The 17,050-nt window shown below is 66.2% G+C and overlaps 11 protein-coding genes across 11 annotated transcripts; 6 read left to right on the forward strand and 5 right to left on the reverse strand.

Moving 5' to 3' along the window:
• Positions 1-184: 184 nt before the first annotated feature.
• Positions 185-1,276, forward strand: MICPUN_58074 (predicted protein; the record flags this gene model as incomplete). Its single annotated transcript, XM_002501432.1, has 1 exon — positions 185-1,276. One exon carries the CDS (start codon positions 185-187, stop codon positions 1,274-1,276), a length of 1,092 nt encoding a protein of 363 aa, XP_002501478.1.
• A 119-nt stretch (positions 1,277-1,395) lies between these two features.
• MICPUN_58075 (predicted protein) lies at positions 1,396-2,842 on the reverse strand (the record flags this gene model as incomplete). Its single annotated transcript, XM_002501834.1, has 1 exon — positions 1,396-2,842. The coding sequence occupies one exon, from the start codon at positions 2,840-2,842 to the stop codon at positions 1,427-1,429; it is 1,416 nt and encodes a 471-aa protein (XP_002501880.1). The 3' UTR covers positions 1,396-1,426.
• A 64-nt stretch (positions 2,843-2,906) lies between these two features.
• On the reverse strand, positions 2,907-4,037 carry MICPUN_108142 (hypothetical protein). Its single transcript, XM_002501835.1, has one exon. The coding sequence runs from the start codon at positions 3,930-3,932 to the stop codon at positions 2,964-2,966; it is 969 nt and encodes a 322-aa protein (XP_002501881.1). The 5' UTR covers positions 3,933-4,037; the 3' UTR covers positions 2,907-2,963.
• Positions 4,038-4,793: 756 nt separating this feature from the next.
• Positions 4,794-5,636, forward strand: MICPUN_58077 (predicted protein; the record flags this gene model as incomplete). The annotated part of the gene is made up of 1 exon (XM_002501433.1): positions 4,794-5,636. The coding sequence occupies one exon, from the start codon at positions 4,794-4,796 to the stop codon at positions 5,634-5,636; it is 843 nt and encodes a 280-aa protein (XP_002501479.1).
• A 122-nt stretch (positions 5,637-5,758) lies between these two features.
• MICPUN_58078 (predicted protein) lies at positions 5,759-7,075 on the reverse strand (the record flags this gene model as incomplete). Its single annotated transcript, XM_002501836.1, has 1 exon — positions 5,759-7,075. One exon carries the CDS (start codon positions 7,073-7,075, stop codon positions 5,759-5,761), a length of 1,317 nt encoding a protein of 438 aa, XP_002501882.1.
• Positions 7,076-7,241: 166 nt separating this feature from the next.
• On the forward strand, positions 7,242-8,438 carry MICPUN_58079 (predicted protein; the record flags this gene model as incomplete). Its single annotated transcript, XM_002501434.1, has 1 exon — positions 7,242-8,438. The coding sequence occupies one exon, from the start codon at positions 7,242-7,244 to the stop codon at positions 8,433-8,435; it is 1,194 nt and encodes a 397-aa protein (XP_002501480.1). The 3' UTR covers positions 8,436-8,438.
• A 79-nt stretch (positions 8,439-8,517) lies between these two features.
• On the reverse strand, positions 8,518-9,036 carry MICPUN_58080 (predicted protein; the record flags this gene model as incomplete). Its single annotated transcript, XM_002501837.1, has 1 exon — positions 8,518-9,036. The coding sequence occupies one exon, from the start codon at positions 9,034-9,036 to the stop codon at positions 8,518-8,520; it is 519 nt and encodes a 172-aa protein (XP_002501883.1).
• Positions 9,037-9,239: 203 nt separating this feature from the next.
• On the forward strand, positions 9,240-11,522 carry MICPUN_100192 (bardet-biedl syndrome 7; the record flags this gene model as incomplete). The annotated part of the gene is made up of 1 exon (XM_002501435.1): positions 9,240-11,522. One exon carries the CDS (start codon positions 9,240-9,242, stop codon positions 11,520-11,522), a length of 2,283 nt encoding a protein of 760 aa, XP_002501481.1.
• A 105-nt stretch (positions 11,523-11,627) lies between these two features.
• RSP10 (radial spoke protein 10 tentative) lies at positions 11,628-12,305 on the reverse strand (the record flags this gene model as incomplete). The annotated part of the gene is made up of 1 exon (XM_002501838.1): positions 11,628-12,305. The coding sequence occupies one exon, from the start codon at positions 12,303-12,305 to the stop codon at positions 11,628-11,630; it is 678 nt and encodes a 225-aa protein (XP_002501884.1).
• Positions 12,306-12,818: 513 nt separating this feature from the next.
• Positions 12,819-14,013, forward strand: MICPUN_106868 (ribosomal l9-like protein). The gene is made up of 2 exons (XM_002501436.1): positions 12,819-12,835; positions 13,294-14,013. The coding sequence occupies exon 2, from the start codon at positions 13,316-13,318 to the stop codon at positions 13,886-13,888; it is 573 nt and encodes a 190-aa protein (XP_002501482.1). The 5' UTR covers positions 12,819-12,835; positions 13,294-13,315; the 3' UTR covers positions 13,889-14,013.
• Positions 14,014-14,324: 311 nt separating this feature from the next.
• MICPUN_58084 (predicted protein) lies at positions 14,325-17,009 on the forward strand (the record flags this gene model as incomplete). Its single annotated transcript, XM_002501437.1, has 2 exons — positions 14,325-14,444; positions 14,520-17,009. The coding sequence occupies 2 exons, from the start codon at positions 14,325-14,327 to the stop codon at positions 17,007-17,009; spliced, it is 2,610 nt and encodes an 869-aa protein (XP_002501483.1).
• Between the last annotated feature and the right edge of the window lie 41 nt (positions 17,010-17,050).

Consider the following 17,050-nt stretch of genomic DNA (forward strand, 5'->3'; position numbering starts at 1 on the left):
TCACCCGACTGAAAAAGAATCAACTGGAGATCAGACGCGGCACGGGGCGAAGATTCCAACTGATGACGAACAGGCGTTTTGTCGTTTCCAAGGGACACAACCTTCCATTCGCTTCGACTCGGGCTTCGACCCGACCCGCTCCGCGGCTGCCGCGGGATTCCGCTCGACCCCCCGCGTGCCCGACATGTGCGTCGACCCCGCCTTCAACGTCGCGCCGCCACCCACGCACGTCGTGCTGCTGTGCGACGAGAACATCGAGCAAGGCTTGTTCGCGACGATAAACTCGATCGTCGCCAACTGCGCCACCCCGAACGACCTGCACCTCCACGTCGGGCTCGAGAGCTCGAGGATCGAGGCGTGCGCGGAAGAGCTCGAGGCGCTCTTCGGGGACAAGGTTCGCGCCCTCGAGGTGGTGGACGTCCACTCCGTCCCGACGATCGTCCCGTGGTACCGCCGCGTTTCCGCGATGCTCGGCGTCAAGCGGACGAGCAACCTCATGAACTACGCCAGGTTCTTCGTCGCGGACATGTTTCCCTCGCTCGCGTCGGACCCGAGGAACACGTACGTCTTCATGGACGTCGATAAGATCGTGTACGGCGACGTGCACGCGCACGACCTCGAGCTCCGCGCCAGGTTCCGCGAGGCGAACGTCGACGGACAGTTCCTCGTCGTGGGCTTGGACGCGAGCAGGACCGTGTTCCGATCGCTGGGCCTGACGTCGTGGCGGGACCGCGTGAGGTTCCTGATCTTCTGCAAGCGGCACGGCCTGGACCACCGCCGCATGTATCCGTTCAACGCGGGGTATTACGTCGCGACGATCGGGCTGTTCCGCGGGATTCCTCAGCGATGCGAGTCGCTCATCCGCCGAGGGCTGCTGAACATCTGCACGTTCAACACACAGCCGCTCATGATGTGCACGCTCTGGGATCGCACCCACGCCCTCGCGTGGAACTGGAACGTCGTCAACTACGGGTGGAAGCCCAACCTATCCATCGACCGCGTCAACATGGGCTCCATCCACTGGAACGGTCCGTCCAAGGGGTGGGACCCAGACAACGAGTACCACGCCGCCTTCGCCGAGTACGCCGTCTGCGACCGAGCTCGAGCCGCGGCCGTCGCCGCGGCGAAAAAACGCCGCGACGAACGCGACGCCGCCGTCGCCGCCGCGCGCGAGCTGGTTCAAGGCGTCGCAGCGTCGGAGACCCACGTGGGAGGGACGGCGGTGGCGGTCGAGCACGTGCCCGCTGACGCCGCCGTCAAGGTCGCCGCGTACTGACGCATAAACGCAAAAACGCAAAAACGCAAAACGCTCGTCAACGAACCGGTTCCTTCGAACCCACTCGCTGACGCCGAGACGATGTGATGGACGATCGACCGGTTAGCCTTCACATCGTTACCCGTACCGTCGCTTAATTAAAAGCCAATCTCACCCGCTTCGCTCCAACACCAGCGTCGTCCCCTCGCGCGGCTGCAACGAGTCAAAGTGACCCGGCGCGTGAACGACGACAATCGCGGGGATGTAACGCCTCTTCCCCCCCGCCCCGCCGCCCTCGCCCCACTCGCCGCCCCCCTTCCACGCTTTGACCGCCTTTTTCGACCCCTCGCGCACCCGCAGAACGCGCAGTCGCACGCCCGTCGGTCGGTTGGTCGGTGTAAACTCCAACGACTCGCCCACCCACTCGCCGTGCGGCATGTACCTACCGGGTCGCATCCGAATCCTCTTCGTGCCGTCGTACTTCACGAATCGATCCCACCCGCCGCCGTCCGCCGCCGCCGTCTCCTCCGCGACGTCCGCGGGCACCGCGAGGTAATACGGCGATCTCCCACCGTGAACACCCCCGTGATTGTCGGCGCACTCGACGACCACCGCGGCTACGCCCAAAGCGGCGCAAAGCGCGGTGACCTCGACGTCGGTACCCCAGAACCTCGTCCACGTGTCGCGTCCCGAGTGGGGCGCCGCGTCTTTCGCCATCACGTCGAGGTGCGCGCGGAACCGCTCGTAAGGCAACGCCCGGGCGAACTTTCCCCGTCTCAGCCACGCCCTTCCCTCCTCGCCCGCGCACAGCTGCGTCATAACCCGGTCCCTGTCCCTCTTTCGCGCATCCGCGACGGTGTCCTCGAGGGCCCGGACCAGCGCGCGGCGCAGGTGGGTCCATTCGACCCCGCCGCGGTTCGAACCGGCGACCGCGCCGTGCAGCGCGGCGGCGTCCTCGCGCTCGGACAGGGGCCGGACGTAGTGCCGCCAGCCGGGCGTCGCGCGTCCCCCGCGTTCGAGCCACGAGTTGAGCCCCGACGCGAAGGCGCAGAACATGCAGTTGCCGTGACCGCGCTCGCGCTTGAGCGTGAGGCGAAGCGCGCGGGAGGCGAGCGCGACGGCGGCGGCGGGAGTGAGCGACGGCGCGGTGCCCCGCGGCGGGGGCGTCGCGGCGATCTCCCCGGTGATCTGAATCTCGTCCGAGTCCGACGACGACGCGGATCGATCGACGTCGTCGTCCTCGGCGTCGCCGTCGTCGTCGGGGCCCTCGTCGCGCTCCTCCTTTTCCTCCTCCCGCTCCCGCTCCACGACCGCGTCCGTGCGCCCCTCCCCCCTCGCATCGGCGCGATCATCGTCGTAGGCAGCCTCCAGCCTCCGCGGCGCCGCGACGAACCGCAACCCCGCGCGTTCCATGAGCCGCGCCGTCCTCAGCCGCCTCGCCATCCGCTTGAAAAAAGGGGTGCGCACGCGGGGGGTGCGGGCGACGCCGTTGTCGCGCCTGCGGAAGGGCTTGCGGCGGGAGGAGAACACGAGGACATCGCTGGTGCGGACGGGCGGGAGGAGCCCGATCCGTTCGCGCTGCTTCATCGCGCCCGGAGGACCCCGGCGCGGCTTCGGCCCGTGCCCCGACTACTGATGCGTTCAAAAAACTGACAAAAAAAACTCGGTTGTTATCCCGTGAAAATTTCAACCGACTCGTCGCAAGCCTCTACTCCTCCGCCGCGGTCTCCTCGCCCTCCTCACCTCCGCCGTCCCCTTCGACGACGGGCCTCGTCGCGTGCATCACGCACGTCACCGTCGCCCGTCCCGCGCGTTCCCCCGCGCCCGACCCGTCCCCGCCCAACGCCACGAGCACCTCCCCGACGGGCGTCTTTCGATACATCGGCGCCACTCTCGTAAAGTCGACTTCGCCGCTCCACTCCCGGGAGACGCCGGAGAGGAGCGACCCGAGCCTGACGACGGCGACGCCCACGACGGTGACGCGCTCGACGAGCTCGGATTGCCCCTCGGATGGCCCCTCGGATTGCCCCTCGGGTTGCCCCTCGGCACCCTCCGCGTCGCCCCCGGCGTCGGCGTCCTCCCTCGGCTCCTTCGGCGAGTCGTCAACCCTCGGGACCATCTCCACCTTGCACATCTCGAAGGTCACCCCGCGGTGCAACAGGTCCCGCGTCGCGACGGTCAGGGGTAGGTCGGCGTAGAAGGTGGTGTCCGGGTCGTCCGGGTCCTCCTCGACGACGGCGGCGGCGGCGGCGGCGACCTCGTCAGTCGCCTCTCCGGCGTCGCCCTCTCCGGCGTCGCCCTCTCCGCCCTCGGCACCCTCGGCACCCTCGGCACCCTCGCCGCCGCCCTCGCCGCCCTCGGGCTCGGGCGGAGTTCGTCGTCTTCTCGGGATCGCGAAGGTACCGGCGTCGTCGTCGTCGTCGCCGGCGGCGGGCGCCACGCTGAACCGCACGAAAAACTCCGATTCGTCAGCCTCGGCCTCGGGTTCGGGCTCGGCCTCCCCTTCCTCGGGCACCCCTTCCTCGGGCACCCCTTCTCCGCCTTCCCCGCCGTCACCCTCGACCTTCTCCCCGTCTTCCGGAACACCTCCGCCGCCCTCACCCTTCTCTCGGTTGACGTCCTCCGTCCGGGATCCCTTCTCGTCGTCACCGTCGCGTTCGTCCCCGAGATGATCCATCGGCGGATCCGGCTCGCACGACGCGTTCGTCACCTTGAACTTGATCGTCACCGTCGCGGGCGCAGCCTTCGTCGGCGGCGCACGGCTGTCGTCCTCGGCGTGGCCCGGCGGCGGCCGCTCCAGCCTGACGCCGTCCAGCATCAGCAGCTCCGGAATCGCGTCGGCGACGGCGCGCGAAAAGCCCGGCGCCATCGCCATGGGGTTCCCCGCGAGCGACAGCGCCCTGAGGGACGGCATCGCCGCGAGCGACGCGAGGGCGTCGTCCGCGACGCACAGATCGTTGTGCGTGAGATCCAGGGACATGAGAGCCTCGGCGCGCGCGGTGACCTCGGGCGGCGGCAGCTGACCGATCCGATTGTGCGAGAGCCCGACGTGCACCCCGCACGGGAGCTCAAAGGCGGGCGACGCGTCGGTGATGCGGTTCGCCCCGGCGAAGAGCCGCGCGATGGACTCGCACCGGCCGAGGTCCTCGGGGAGGTGCGTCAGCGCGCATCCGGTGAGGCGCAGGGTCTCCAACCGCGTGAGCCGCGAGAGAACGCCGGTCGGGACGGAGACGAGCTCGTTGCCCTCGAGGTTGATCTCGACCGCGGCGCGCAGCGCTTTGGTCACCGCCGGAAACTCCGCGAGGTTCCTGCCCGCCAGGTCCACCACGCCGGGCGCGGGCTCCGGGACGGCTTCGTCGGGCGGTGGGTCGAAACCCCCGTACTTACCCGGTCCCGCCATCCTCCTCCAATGGGCGACCGACGCGCGCCGAGGGACTGCCAAATTCGGCACCGCCGATTGAAGTGTGTCGAGCTCAACGCTGACGCAGATTTTCCTCTGTTCAAACCGGCGGGGCACTTGGACGGGGCGCGGGGGTGGATGCCAGCGATCTGGCGGCCGAACGTGAGTAGGGTGCTCCCGGATGTGGACGTCGAGGTGGGGGTGACGGAGGACGCGTCGAGCAAGGGGACGAAGCGGAAGAGGGGCCCTCCCACGAAGGGGCCTTGCGAGCACGGGGTGAAGTGGCGGTCGAATTGCAAGGTGTGCAGCGCTTGTCCGCACGGGAAGCAGCGCTCTCGGTGCAAGGAGTGCGGCGGGTCTGGAATCTGCGAGCACGGTCGCCAGCGCCATGGCTGCAAGGAGTGCGGTGGGGGCGCAATCTGCGAGCACGGTCGTCGGCGCTCTAAGTGCAAGGAGTGCGGTGGGGCATCAATCTGCGTGCACGCTCGTGAGCGCTCTAAGTGCAAGGAGTGCGGTGGGGCATCAATCTGCGAGCACGGCCGTGAGCGCTCTCAGTGCAAGGAGTGCGGTGGGGCATCAATCTGCGAGCACGGTCGTCGGCGCCCTCAGTGCAAGGAGTGCGGCGGGGTTGGAATCTGCGTGCACGGCCGTCAGCGCCACCGGTGCAAGGAGTGCGGTGGTGCATCATTCTGCGAACACGGCCGTCAGCGCTCTCTCTGCAAGGAGTGCGGCGGGGCATCAATCTGCGAGCACGGTCGTGTACGCTCTCAGTGCAAGGAGTGCGGTGGGTCTCAAATCTGCGAGCACGGTCGTCGGCGCTCTAAGTGCAAGGAGTGCGGCGGGGCATCAATCTGCGAGCACGGTCGTGTACGCTCTCAGTGCAAGGAGTGCGGTGGGTCTGGAATCTGCGAGCACGGTCGTCGTCGCTCTCGGTGCAAGGAGTGCGGTGGGGGCTCCATCTCCGCCGCCGCGAAGGCTTGACGATTGGACGTTGACGACGCGCAAAAGTTACCCTCGGCTTCCTCTGTTCAACGCTGAATTTCCAGTCGTCTACAGTGTTATTACCCGAGGCAGACTACCCTCAAGGAAGGTACCACTTACTGCTAACCGCCCTCGCCGTACGCGCCCAAGAGCCAACCCTCCACGTCCGCCAACTCGATGTGATCCACCATCACGATGCACATCGCCCGTAACGAACCCCCGCACACCATCCGGCACACCATCGGCGTCACCCGCGTCGCCAAATCGCGAAGCGTCCGAGGCCGTCCCCAATCCGGCAGCGTCAACGCCTTCACGATCCTCTTCGCGTCGGGCGTCACCACCCCTTGCAACACGAAGAACCCCTCCCTCCCCCTCCCGTGCCCGTGCCCGTGTCCTCCAGCGTCCTCCGCGTCCTCCAGCGCGCGCATGCGCTCCGCGAGCTGCCGCCGCGACCCCGCCCTCGGCCACGGACTCCAGATGTCGCGATGTTGTCTCCGTTCCCAACACCCGGCTTCCGCGACAGCTCGAGCGACTTTCGGCGAAAAGTCGAACCCGCCGTACAAACACACGCACCTGCGATTGGCGACGAGGCAGTCGCGAACGGTGACGGTGCCGTCGCCGTCGGTGGACGCGCGTCGGAGCGCGGGGGGCACGAGGTGCGCGCCCAACGTCCGCTCGATGAGGTCGAGAAACGTCAGGTGGTGCTCCTCGCTGTCGAATCGGTGGAGGTGGTGACAGTCGCACACGACAACCTCGCCGGGGTGCGCGTCCAGGAACGACGCCACCTGCGCGAGGACGTTTTCGAACGAATCGCCCGCCATGCCGTGCACGGCGTAGTACCCGCCGTTCGACTCGCGAACGACCCTCAGGTCCAGGTACCTCGCGCCGAGCGCCAGCTGGCCAAACGCATCCGTCGACTGCGCCTCGCCCCAACCCGCGATGAACGGGGTCAGCGGCGCGGTGACGATGCCGCGGGTGGCGGCGTTGACGGCGCGGAGCCACGCGGGAAGGTCGCCCATGCGCGTGCGCGAGAGGCGGTACGCGCCGCTGTCGTGCGTGCCGGGTAAACGCAGCCTGTGCAGGGGCGCGTCGGCGATTCGCGAGACGAGCTGCGACATCCAGTTGGCGACGTCGAGACGCGCGATTCGGCCGAGGGGTGCGCTGAACGCGTGGAGGCGCGCGGCGGCGGCGGCGGCGGCGGCGGCGGCGGACGACGACGATGATGATACCACCGGCGCGAGGTCCGGATGGGTCGACGACGACGTGAAGCCGTGCGTCGCCGCGCGCTCGTCGGCGGTGCCGTCGTCGTCGTCATCGTCCGCGTCACCCGTCGGCCCCGTCTTTCCCTGGTGGAACGCGCGCGCGGGTTTGTCTGCCCAGTCGTGGCCATCGTCCACCGCGCGCTCGATGCCCAGCTCGCGGCCCCGCGCGAGATTCATCCCACCGCACGAAGGAGGGTGGGCATCCCGCGCGCGCGCGGCCCAATGCAATTTTATGACACGGGACGTGACGAGAGAGAGTGCCGTCTCCAAAAAGTTTATCCCGATCGTCGAGAGAGCGCATCTCCAAGCGCGCGCGCGGACGGGAAAGACTCGAAGGTCGCGAATGGCCACCCGCCCACACGTCGCCCGCGTTCTCCGCGGCGCCGAGGCGTCCGCGTCGACCGCGGCGCTCTCCTTGACCCGGTCGACCCGCGCCTTTCGACCCCATCGCGTGATGACGTCGACGACGGGTTCGTCGACACGGCGACGCATCGCGACCCCCGTCGCGCTCCTCTCGAAGATCGCGCCAGCCGCCAAGACGAAACCCCCGAAGGCACCCCCCGCGGGCACCGACGCGGACGCCGCCGCGTTCAAGGCGGCGGGCGCGATCCTGGCGGTCCCGACCCTGCCCACGCTCGTCGCCCCCGACGCCGTCGAGGAGGCGTTCAACGTGACGCACTCGGGCGGCTGGGCCGATCCCTCCGCCTTCGAGCGCATCTCCGACGTCCAGCACTTCAGCAACGTCGTCGGCACCGACTGCTTCGCCCTCATCGCGCTCTGCGCCCTGTACGTACTCGCCGACGCCGCGGAAAACGCGCGGTTAGACTCTGACACGTACCAGCGCCTCGCGCTCGCGCTAATGCTCTACGGGGGCGGCTCCACCTTGGGCGTGGCGCTCGCGGTCGCCGCGGGCGCCCTCGACCCGTCCTTAACCCCGTCGCCGTCCATCGCGGCGCTCGTCGGGACGACGCTCGCGTTCGCGCCGGCGATGGCGGCGTCGGCGTCGGCCATCAACAAGTACGGCGGCGGGCTCAAAGGAGCAAAGGAGCGAGCCTCGGCGGACCTGTCGACCGTGACGAACCTCGGAGACACGTCGGAGAAGGGCGGGTACCTGGAGTACTACTACAAGCTCTCCTTCTGGGCGTCCATGATCGTCGGAGGCGCGTTCGCCTTCTCGCCGCTGTCGCCGCTGGCCATCGTCAACGAGTTCACGCCGAGCGGGCAGATTGTCCAGAGGGCGTTTGGACTCGGGGCGGTGTTCATGCTCGCGCCCGCGCAGTTCGTGCTGCTAGACGCGTGCCGCCGGGGTCGCCTGGGCGGGGGTACGTTCAAGAAGCTGAACCTCGCCGTCGCGGCGGCGATCGCGGGGATCGACGCGATGACCGTGTACACGTTCGGCGCGGCGCAGGCGCTGAACCCGGATGCCGCCGTTCTCGCGGACGCCTCCGGCGGGATCTACAACTACGTCGGCGCGCTCGCCGTGAGCTTCAGCATCTTCGGCGTGTACCTGTACCAGGGAATCTTCGCCCGGAAGTGATGAGGCGCTCGAGGGACGAGCGCGAGCCGTGTAAAACTATCCAATTCTTTCGCCGCCGATGGTAAGGTTAGTAAAAGTTAGTCTACGCTAGCGTCGCCATCCGCGAGTACCCCTCCCTCGGGGCCCCGTCGTGGTCCCTGGAGAAGCTGACGTCTCGCTCGTCCTCGCGCTCGTCATCGCTGTACTCCACGGACGCGTCGTCCATGTCGTCGTCGCTCACCACCACCCTCTCCTCCCGCGCCTCCACCTCCTCCCGCTCCGCCGAGCCATTCTCCTCGCGCTTCTCCTCGACGTCCCAAGGGTCTTCCAGGCTCATGCGCACGGCCTGGCCCCGCTCGTCCAGCACGTGCGGCGTGGTCCACGCGCACCTGTCCTTGGTATCCCCCTTACCCCTCGTGGGCGCCCGAACGGACTTGATCCCGGCGTTAGCGCCGTTCCAGCTGGTGCAGAACCCCCGCTCCATGGCCTCGTACTCAGCCCGCGTGGTGATTTTGCCGCGATTGGCTGTGGACGCGTCGTCGCTGAGTCTGGGCACGCGCAAGCCCAGCCTGGCGCGGAGGTCTGGAGGCGCGCCCCATGACCTCCTCACGCGGCCGCTCATCGCCGTGGAGCTCACCGGGTGCGAGCTCGCCTCACCTCGCGCAGCAGGCCGTCTGGCCGCCCTTCCTCCCTTCCGTTGACTTTTGGACCACTTCACTTCGCCGCTGTCGAGAACGAGTTCAAACGCCCGCCGGTTTCTTCATCGTGCAGGACGAAGGGGCGCGGGCCGGGGGGACGGCGGGGTGAGAATTTTTCGTCGCCGCCATGAGTCTCTCCTTCTCGCGCACGGACATCACGCAGACCTCCCAGGCGGAGCGCGGCACCATGATCGTCTTTCCCCTGACCAAGGGTAAGCGCCAGCAGAAGCTCGCGCTGGGCGACGGCGACGGGGTGATCCAGACGATCGGCATGAAGAACGACGAGCGCGTCTCCGTCTTCAAGACCAACCCGGGTCCAACGCCGGTATCGTCGTTAGTGCTCGGGCAGGCGCGGACGCAGACGGACAAGCTCTTCGCCAGCTGCGGCAACGTCATCAAAGGGGTGAACAAGAAGGGAAAGGAGTTCTTCAAGTTCACCACCAATCTCACCGAACCCATTCGCAAGCTGCACGTCGACAACGTCACCATATGGGCCGCGGGCGAGTACGTCGTCAACCAGTACATCAACTGCGAGGATGCCTACTACTACGCCGCCAACGACAAAATCAACGACATGGCCGTCGCGTCCGTCATCATCCCCGACGAGAAGAACCCGATATTGGCGTGCGCCGATCGATTCGTCCGAGTTCTCCAAGGCGGCGAGCTCTACTACGAGGTGGCCACCCCCGGCGCGTGCACCGTCGTGGAGCACTGCGCCGCGAACGACGCGCGCAGGGCGAAAGAGGCGGAGGCGAACCCGGAAGGCCGGGACAGGGACGTCGATAAGCGGGCCAAGGCGCGGGAGGTGCTGTACGGCACGGGCACGGGCGTCGTCGGTCAGCTCTTCCTCGACGGCGAGAAGGCGCGGCGGGGGTGGGTCATCGACCCGTCGTCTTCCCCGACGGGTTCGAGCGGTTCGCGCGCCGGGGTGAGCGCGTTGCACGGGGATTGCGACCTCACCGGCGACGGCGTCAACGACGTGGTGGTGGGCCGCGACGACGGCTCGTTGGAGGTGTACACCCTAGACGAAAACGGCCAACCGCGGAGAGTGTTCGAGAAGAACCTCGGTGAATCGATACAGACGCTGGCCAGCGGGAGGGTGACCACGGGGTTCCACGAGATCTTGGTCCACACATTCAGCGGCAAGGTGATTGCGTTCAGGCCCGGCGCGGACGACAGGACCATCGACGGCTTCGCGATGGGTGAGCAACCCACCGAGCACCAGATGAAAATGGCGGACGACCTCGCGAACAGGCGAGCCGACCAACTTCGCGCCGAGATCGAGTCGCTCAAAACGGACGTCAAGCAAGCCAGGGCGCTCTACGGCAACAAGGCGGAAAATCTCGTGGCCGCCGGTGGCGCGCAGCGCGTGCTGGACAAGTTCCAGCTCGACCCTCACACCGCGTGCTACCGCCTGACCCTCGAGGCTCCGTATCCGATGTTTTGCGTCTCCGTCGCGAGCACCGTCCCGCTGGATCTGCTGGACGTGGAGAACGACGAGGCGATGTGCGCGAGGAGCGAGCCGGATGTCACGTCCGGGACGGCGGCGCTGGCGACGTACCGCATGCAGGAGGGCAAGAGCAGGGCGGAGATCAGGCTGAGGGTCATAGAGGGACGCGCCGGGACGGTGAGGGCGTTTATCGTTCCGTCGACGCAGCCCAAGACGTGCGCGGAGAAGACGTACGAGATCAAGTCGCTCTGTCTGCACAGGCGTTCGGTGAACAGGCACAGCGACGAGGTGCTCGCGGCGAGGCCCATGAACGCCATGAGGATCAGCGGGAACTTCGCGTTCGACGACGTGCACGCGTGGATCGGTCGGTGCCTCGACGAGATTCCAAACAGGGTCGACGCTCCGCCCCCGGGGGGCGAGATCGTGTACGACTTCGAGTCGGCGCTGATGGGCACACTGCTCCGCGTCAGCGCGCAGGAAGGGGACGCGACGTTCTGGTCCGACAGCGTCACCCCGCTGGCGCTGTTGAAGGAGTTCATCGGCAGGGAGGCGACGAACCTGAAGCTGCAGGTTCGGTTCAACTTTGACCTCGCCGACGGGACCCCCGGGCACTTTGCTCGCCTGCTCCACCCGAAGCTTCACGCCAACCGGGAGCTCACCACGAACGCGCGGATCGTGGAGGCCCTCAAGGAGATCAAGCAGCAGGAGGAGACGGACGAGTTCTTCGACGACGATCAGAAGGAGATGCTGCGGGACGAGGCGGCGATCAAGTCGCGGCTGAAGGAGCAGCCGAGGGAGCTCGACTACCTCATTGGCGTCGCGAAGGACTTTTTCGTGGACTGGCACAGGTTCAAGGGGGTGAACGTGAAGCACTTACTGCCGGCGCTGGACTCGGCGCTGAGGGCGAAGGATTACTCCCTCGAGAAACTGTCCGACATCCTCGAGAGCGGCTCGGTTTAGGTGGACCGTTTTAGAGGTTGGCTCGATTTAGGCGGACGACGTCGCTCAGTGGTGCACAAACAGCGGTAAACATCTTCGCTACTCATAGCTAGTTCGCCAGACTCGTCACGCGCCGGCCCTGATGGTGCCGGAGAACTTGAGCGCGGTCATCGTGCCGTCGTCGGCGTACTCGTACGTCGCCGGCTGCTGGTTCCCCGTCCTGCCGAAAGTCTGGACGCCCTCGCCGACGGGCTTGCCCCCTTCGAACTCGCCCTTCCAGCTGGTGCCGTCGCTCAGGACCCACTCGCCGCGCTTAAACTCGCCATCCTCCCACTCGCCGATGAACTGCGACTGCGACGCCTTGAACATGTAGCTGCCCACGCCGCTCTTCTTGTTCCCGGCGAAGGCGCCGCTGTACACGTCGCCCGAAGGGTAGTTGAAGACTCCCTCGCCGGCCATGCAATCCTTGTCAAACGCGCCCTCGTACTTGCCGCCGTCGGGGAACGTCATGACGCCGGCGCCCTGCTTCTTTCCCTCGACGTAATCGCCCTCGTAGACGACACCGGATGCGAAGGTGTACTTCCCGGTCCCGTGTCTGAGGGAGGTTGTGATCTTGGGAAACTCGGGGGGCGCCTCTGGTTCGGGCGCGGGGGCGGGGTCATCGCCCTCCGCCGGGGGCTCCGCCTCGGCGGCGGCGGCCTCTTTCTCGGCCTTCTCGGCCTCGTACGCGGCGACCGCGGCGGGGTCGTCCACCTCGAGCTTCGCGTACTGGCCCTCGTACGTGTCCCCGTTGGGATACTTCATCGTTCCCTGCGGCGAAGGGCGAGGGGGACACGGTTCGCGTCAGAATTGGGATCATTCGTTCCTCAGGCATCGTTGGTGCACGACGAAGGGGCGCGCCGCGGTTCGCGCGCGTGATCGGCGTGGACGGTGGATCGTGCAAAGAAACTCACCTGTCCGGTGGGGAAACCATCGTCGAGCTCGCCTTCCCACTCGCAGGGGCCTTCCTCGTCGGCCATCTCGGCAGTTGCTGGGCCACGCGCGATGGATTCTGTTTTTGGCCTCTCCCACGGGGCTCCGGTTGGACCGGTCAGGCGCGTGGACCGAGCGGGAAATCCGAGAAACCATGCGCGGTCCACCACGGCTCATCGGTTCGAAGTCGCGATCGGGTTTATCGTTGCAATTGACATTTTAAAAAGCACGCGAAATCAGTCACGTTACCGGTCGGTTACCGTCAAAGAAGAGGACGGACAGAACACGAGCTCTTCTCCCTTTTAGCCGGCGAGACCGCGGCAATCGAGCCCTCTTTCAGTTGCGCGGTGTTGCAGCCTCAGGTGTGTGATCCCATCCGCTTCCTCCCGAACGTGCCGGAGATGACCCGAGTCCGAGCGCGACGTCGCGCGAGCGCGGACGCGCGCCGCGGACGGCGACTTGCCGGTCCCGGGACCCCGCCGGTTTTTCTCTTAGGGTTGAGAGATTCCCGATGGGACGGCGAGCGGTCGGAGTGGGGCGCGACGTGCACGATGCGACGTGAACGGAGCGCGCGCGGGGCGACCCGACGTGACTCGCGTGTGTCATGCGTCGAGTAATCGCGCGTCATCGCCCTCCTTCGACCCCCTCGTCGTCCGCTTCGGCGCCATCAACTCCGCGTCTCGGCTGTCATTTTAGGGCTTTGGCCTGTTTTTCAACTGGGAAAAAATCTCGGGGGCGCGCGCGCCCCGCACTCGCCCGCACCCCCGACGCACAGTCGCTCACCGTTCACCCCCTCCCTCTCTCTTTATCAAATCTCCAGGCTACAACTACCTTTAGCGAGAATGAAGATTCTTAAGTCGCAGCGCGTCCTCGCCGTCCCTGAGGGCGTCGAGGTGAGCCTCAAGGCTCGCAAGATCACTGTGAAGGGCCCCCGCGGCACCCTGTCTAGGGACTTCACCCACGTTCCCCACGTCGACATGGTCTACGACAAGGAGAACAACCAGATCGTGTGCACCATGTTCTTCTCCACCAGGAAGCGCCTCTCCTCCCTCCGCACCGTGACCTCCCACATGTCCAACTGCTTCGACGGTGTCACCAAGGGTTTCAGGTACAAGATGCGCGCGGTGTATGCGCACTTCCCCGTGAACCTCAACATCGGCAACAAGGGCGAGAAGATCGAGATCCGCAACTTCCTCGGCGAGAAGCGCACCCGCACCTGCGTCATGGCTGAGGGTGTCACGATCAAGAGGGACGACGCCGTCAAGGATGGCCTCGTCCTCGAGGGCAACGACATCGACAACGTCTCCAAGTCCGCCGCGCTCATCCACATGAGCTGCCTCGTCAAGAAGAAGGATATCCGTAAGTTCCTCGACGGGTTCTACGTTTCGGAGAAGGGTGTCATTTCGGACGAGTAAGCGTTTGCTCGTTTCGGAGGTGTTGGAGTGTCTTGGCCGAGGACGCCGGCTTGGGTTGGGTCGGGGTAGGACGAAAAAAGCTGGGATAGCCGTCTTTTTTTATCAGACTTCGCTCTTTCGTTATCATTCGTGTCCCAAAACCTGACTGTCGCCCGTACGCGAGAAATACATCAAATACCACCCAATTAACGTTTCGGGGCGCGTTGGAAATCAGCCACAGTCCGAATCGTTTTTTAAGGCCGATCGCGATGGTGTTGATGAGAGCCGTTTTCTTCCCAGCAATTTCCGGAGCCCAGCGAAGAGGCAGACCCTCCCGGCGCTGGAGGCCCGGTGAAGAGAAACTTGGAGACATGACGCACGGAGCTTCGTGATCGTTGAGACGTGAATAAAGTGCACGCGCCGCCGATCTCGATACGCGAGAGGGATCCCGCCAAGGATGGCCAACGCCACGAACGTCACCAAGACGAACTCCACCGGCACTCCTTCCAATGGGTTGTATCCGCCCCCGATGGTGGCGAACAACACCAACACGACGGACTTTGCTGACGGCTACGTCGTGAGTGCATTCCCCTCTGAGTATTATGTCTCTGCGGACTCGGACACTGACCCCCGTCCCCTCTCGACCGCGCAGTGGTGCTGGCTGAACACTACGACGCCCCCGGTGAACTGGACCGAGCCCCCGCCCCCGGCTCCCCCCGGTGGTTGGCGCTCCCCGAAGCCGTCGCCGCCGCCCGCGAGGCCCTCGCCGCCGCCGCCGCCGTACTCCGCCCCGAGCCCGCCGCCGCCGCCGCCGCTCCCGCCCGATCTCACGTTAAACCTCTCCTATCCGCCCGCGCCCGCGATGCGCCAGTGGCAGATCCTGGTCCCGTGCAATCACACGGCGCCGGCTCCCCCCGGTCCGGACCCGTTATTGCTGGGTTTCATCGACCTGTACGACCCGCTGACCGTCTTCGCGTTCGTCTTCACCGTGTGTTCCGTGCTGTTCTACTACCTCAGGCGCTGGCAACTGAGGGAGGAGGCGAAGCGCGCGGAGCGGGTCCCCACGCTCGACGACGAGATCAAGCGATCGGCAAACCTCCGACACATCAAGTCGATGTTCGAGGAGGTGGACATAGAGGAGGAGGAGACGGAAGAGGAGGAGCTGGACGAGTGGGGGCGAGTTAAAAAGAAGAAGAAGGAGCCGTGGTGGAAGCGGATCAAGCTGGACTGGTCTTGGGAGGACGTGGGAGCCGTCATTGGCAAGGTGTACAGAAGGGTGAAAAAGTTTCTGTTCACCGCCACTTTCGGCGCACCAGTGTCTGAAACATCGGTCAGCATCACGGAGTTCATTCACATCTTCCAGATCGACGTGCGAAGCGAGTGGGCGCAGAGGTTCATCGCGCTGCTAGACGCGGACGGCAACGGGACGATGGAGTTTCAGGAGTTTGTCGTCGGCGTGGGAACGCTGAGCACAAAGGAGAAAAACAGCGGCGCCACCGACTTTGGCTCCTTCTGCTTCAAGCTCCTAGACCTGGACAACCGGGGCAAGCTCCCGAGGGAGGAGCTGCTCGCGACGGTGTGGCGCTACGTCCGGTACAGAGAGTGCCGCGCGAACGACAAGGCGGCGGAGATCAAGGCCAAGACCGACTACAAGGATAGGTACATATCGCCGGATATCGAGGCGGCGCTGAACAATCACAGGCGAGTGGTCCGAGACTACCGCGCCAAGATGTACCTCGGCAGGGACCAGAACTGGGACAAGCTGGGCAAGTTTAACCGCAGCGACGGCGCGGAGGAGGTGCAACAGTGGGCGGAGGACGCCGCGAGGGAGGCGGAGGTCCGGGACCCGCGGAAGGTCAAGGAGACGAGGGAGGAGCACGACAGGCGGAGGCGCATGGCAGACGTTCGTAAAAAAATGCGAGACGCCGCCGCCGCGCTGCGCGTTGAGTACCCCAAGGAAATCACGCCCAGGGACTTCCAGAAGTTTCTCGACGATTTCCCCGATACCTTCAAGCCCGCGATGGAGATATACAAGAAGCTGAGGCCCTACGCCAGGGCGTGCGCGCGGTGCGTGGAGCGGGTCCCGAACCTCCGCCTGGACGAGATGAAGGCTCACGAGGCGGCGCAGGTGTGGCGAGCGGGCCAGAAGGTGACGTGGTTCTGGGACGAGGACGAGGAGCACAGGCACAGGCCCACGCGTCAACGCGAGGACCGGGATCCGAAGCTTCTGGAGGAGATCGCGACGATGGCCGCGCGCAGGGCGCTGACGGAACGCGCCCGACGGAGCGACGGGGCGACTCGAATCGGCGAACACGACGAAGCAGCCGCCGAGTCAATCGACGATCAATCAGCCGCGATTTCCACGACGCGCGACGGGGGGATCCGCAAGGACCGCGGGCCCCCGAGCGTACGGGTGCAGGGCCGAGGCCACGCGCTGGCGAGGACCGCGGAGATGCGGGTGAACGCGCTGATCGACGCGCCCCCGTCGGAAGCCGCGGGGGATTTGGCGTACCTGACGACTCGCGCGAGGATCCTCGCGCTGAACATGCTCCCGCTCGAGCCGTGCGCCCGGATCGTGCACGCGATGGATCCCCGGCGAAGGGCGGAGGTCATCGACGCCGTGGACCCGCGCGTCGGGGAGATGGTGACCCAGCTGCTCATCGACCGCGGCGAGGCGGTCACCGGCGAGGGCGCGACCCCGCGCCGAGACCGCGCCGACGACGGGGGTCAAAAAGTCAACGCCAAGGCTCAGCGGGCGATGTGGGAGGAACGGCGTGGGCGCGGCGGGGTTTTGGGTCTGGAGTACGGCCTGGACGTGTACTCGACGCAGTTCGGGGACGGCGGAGGAGGCGGCGGAGGCGGGGGTGTTTTGCCCGGGCAGCTCGCGTCGCCGGCTGGTATCGAAGCTGAGGAACCCTCGAGTTTCGTCGCGCAGCGAGCCGAGGAGCTTCGCCTGGCCTTCAACGCCAACGGCGACGCGATGTACGTGTACGGCGGGGATGATTCGGGTTTTCAGCCGTTCGAGGAGATGGCGAAGGGGGAGGAAACGGCGGTGAGGGAGGATCGGGGCGACGCGTGGGACGAGGCGAACACCGAGGGAGGTCGCGGCGACGCGTACAGGATAGACATAGCGGATCGTTGAATTTCCTTCATCCCGTAGTTTCCGAGGGCGTTTCCTCGGCA

This window comes from Micromonas commoda, chromosome 4 (assembly GCF_000090985.2).
Source record: "Micromonas commoda chromosome 4, complete sequence".
In the NCBI taxonomy this organism is placed as follows: domain Eukaryota; kingdom Viridiplantae; phylum Chlorophyta; class Mamiellophyceae; order Mamiellales; family Mamiellaceae; genus Micromonas; species Micromonas commoda.